The sequence below is a fragment of the Dendroctonus ponderosae genome, unplaced genomic scaffold, assembly GCF_020466585.1.
Source record: "Dendroctonus ponderosae isolate FM_Combo_2020 unplaced genomic scaffold, Dpon_F_20191213v2 Dpon_F_20191213_10, whole genome shotgun sequence".
Classification (NCBI taxonomy): Eukaryota; Metazoa; Arthropoda; class Insecta; order Coleoptera; family Curculionidae; genus Dendroctonus; species Dendroctonus ponderosae.
The window spans coordinates 1,914,412-1,916,688 of NW_026017111.1; the positions used below are offsets into that span (position 1 = coordinate 1,914,412).

Genomic DNA, 2,277 nt, shown 5'->3' on the forward strand with positions numbered 1-2,277 from the left:
CTAATGAGCAACCCTGTATATTCGAGCCCAAGAGGCCCGTTAAGGTTACAAATTAGATCAGAAATTAAGCTAACGATTCGGACAGTGAAATTTATTATGGCACAGGGGTATCTCCACCCTCTGCTGACTATGGGAAGGGCTGACAGGGGCGACGATCGTGGCAACGCGCTGTACTAATTATAGGGAACTGAAAACCTTTGACATTTGACCTAATCTACTAACGAGCTATCGGCTGGCATTCTGTTACTTGGTTCAACGAATCGGATTTATTTGTAGCGCATAAATGGATATAAAATAAACCCTGTGTTGCTGTCGCAAAAAATTCAACTAAATTTGCGCGATAAAACACTAAACCACCAGCAGAACGGCTAGAAGTTTATGGTAAATTCTGGACTAACCGATGACGATTAATGAGCGCCCCCAAGAGCCAAAAGAACCATCTACTTTGTTTAATAAGTTTGAGGCCGTTGTTCGGTTTCCGCAATAAAAATTCCTCGAATTTCGGCCTTTGGTCCTTTTCTTTTTTGCAGGAAATGTTTCTCCCCGAACAATTTCGATGGAAATTCCTGAGAACCGTAAGCAGATGATCGCGAATAGTCTGAATATTGGTTATCTTTTGTTCTCTGTCGGTGCCGGATCCCTTGAGAAGGAATCCTGCTTCCAGTATACGCGTTGACTAGCGGTAACGTAAAGAAATTGAGTTCTACACGAGACAATCCGAACGAAAATCGCAACAATTGATGGTTTTTGGCCTTTGTTTCAGACAATTGTGCCTAATGCACGTAAAATCTTTTGGCGAAACTTACCTGAGTTTGTGTTAATCCTAAGCTGGCAGCCAATTCGGCCCGTTCGGGCAGGGCCAGATATTGTGTGCGTTGAAATCGCCGATTTAGTTGCTGTAGTTGAAGACTTGAATAGATTGTGCGCGGTTTCCTCATTTTCTTCCCTTTTCCGCCTCCTGAAGGCCTTTCCAGCGATAAACATTTTTCTGCAACAATTTATCAACGATTAAAACCTAATGAGCAACACACAATTACAATTCGCTTAGCTACTTTGGCGTGTATCCTTTTAGAGGTTAGGTTTTGCTTTAAAACTAATTAAGTAAAATACAGTTCTCCATCGAAAATCGTCATTTAGTTGCAACAGTTCCCGAGTACACACGCCTAAGCTTGCCGAGCCCTTTAAGTGTTAACATTTTTATTTCTACCTTTTTATAGGTTAGGAATTGGCGATAAAACTTCAAAAGAAAAAGATAGTTATCAAGATTTTCTATCGAAAAGCTCTTTGCGGGTTTTTACATATTTCCAACAGTTTCCGAGATACAAACGCTTGAACTTCCCATATAGACATTTTTGCTCTTATCTCTTTTGAGGTTAGGAACTGGCTTAAAACTTAAAAAGAGGAAAATAGTTCTCAATGTTGCCTATCGAAAAACTCTGTGCGGGTTTTACATATTTGCAACAGTTTCCGAGATACAAACGCTTGAACGTCCAATATAGACATTTTTGCTTCTATTTCTTTATTGGTTAGGAGTTTTGCGTAAAGTCCAAATAGTCAAAGACTGTTCTGGAAGCGCTCAATCGAAGTGCTTCTTAACTTTGCATAGGAATTTTTTACTGTTTCGGAGATATGAAGGAAAATCTCCCGCTAGTTATAAACTTCTGCGTCTATCTCTTTTGAGGTTAGGAACTGGCTTAAAACTTAAAAAGAGGAAAATAGTCCTCAAGATTTCCTATCGAAAAGCTCTTTGCCTGTTTTTAAATATTTGCAACAGTTTCCAAGATACAAACGCTTGAACTTCCAATGTAGACATTTTTGCTTCTATTTCTTTATTGGTTAGAAATTTCACGTAAAGTCCAAATAGTCAAAGACTGTTCTGGAAGCGCTCAATGGAAATGATTCTTAGCTTTGCATAGGAATTTTTTACTGTTTCGGACATGTGAAGGAAAATCTCCCGCTAATTATAAAGTTCTGCGTCTATCTCTTTTGAGGTTAGGAACTGGCTGAAAACTTAAAAAGAAGAAAATAGTTCTCAAGGTTTCCTATCAAAAAGCTCTTTGCGGGTTTTACATATTTGCAACAGTTTCCAAGATACAAACGCTTGAACTTCCAATGTAAACATTTTTTCTTCTATTTCTTTATTGGTTAGAAATTTCCCGTAAAGTCCAAATAGTCAAAGACTGTTCTGGAAGCGCTCAATGGAAATGATTCTTAGCTTTGCATAGGAATTTTTTACTGTTTCGGACATGTGAAGGAAAATCTCCCGCTAATTATAAA

The 2,277-nt window shown here is 38.5% G+C and overlaps 1 protein-coding gene across 2 annotated transcripts in view; it reads right to left on the reverse strand.

Moving 5' to 3' along the window:
• Positions 1-2,277, reverse strand: part of LOC109542669 (homeotic protein distal-less) — a 50,707-nt gene that overhangs the window by 40,936 nt on the left and 7,494 nt on the right. For both annotated transcript variants that reach the window (XM_048662110.1, XM_048662109.1), the window contains exon 2: positions 807-988. In XM_048662110.1, coding sequence (XP_048518067.1) covers positions 807-988 — 182 coding nt within the window. The remainder of the gene's footprint in view (positions 1-806; positions 989-2,277) is intronic.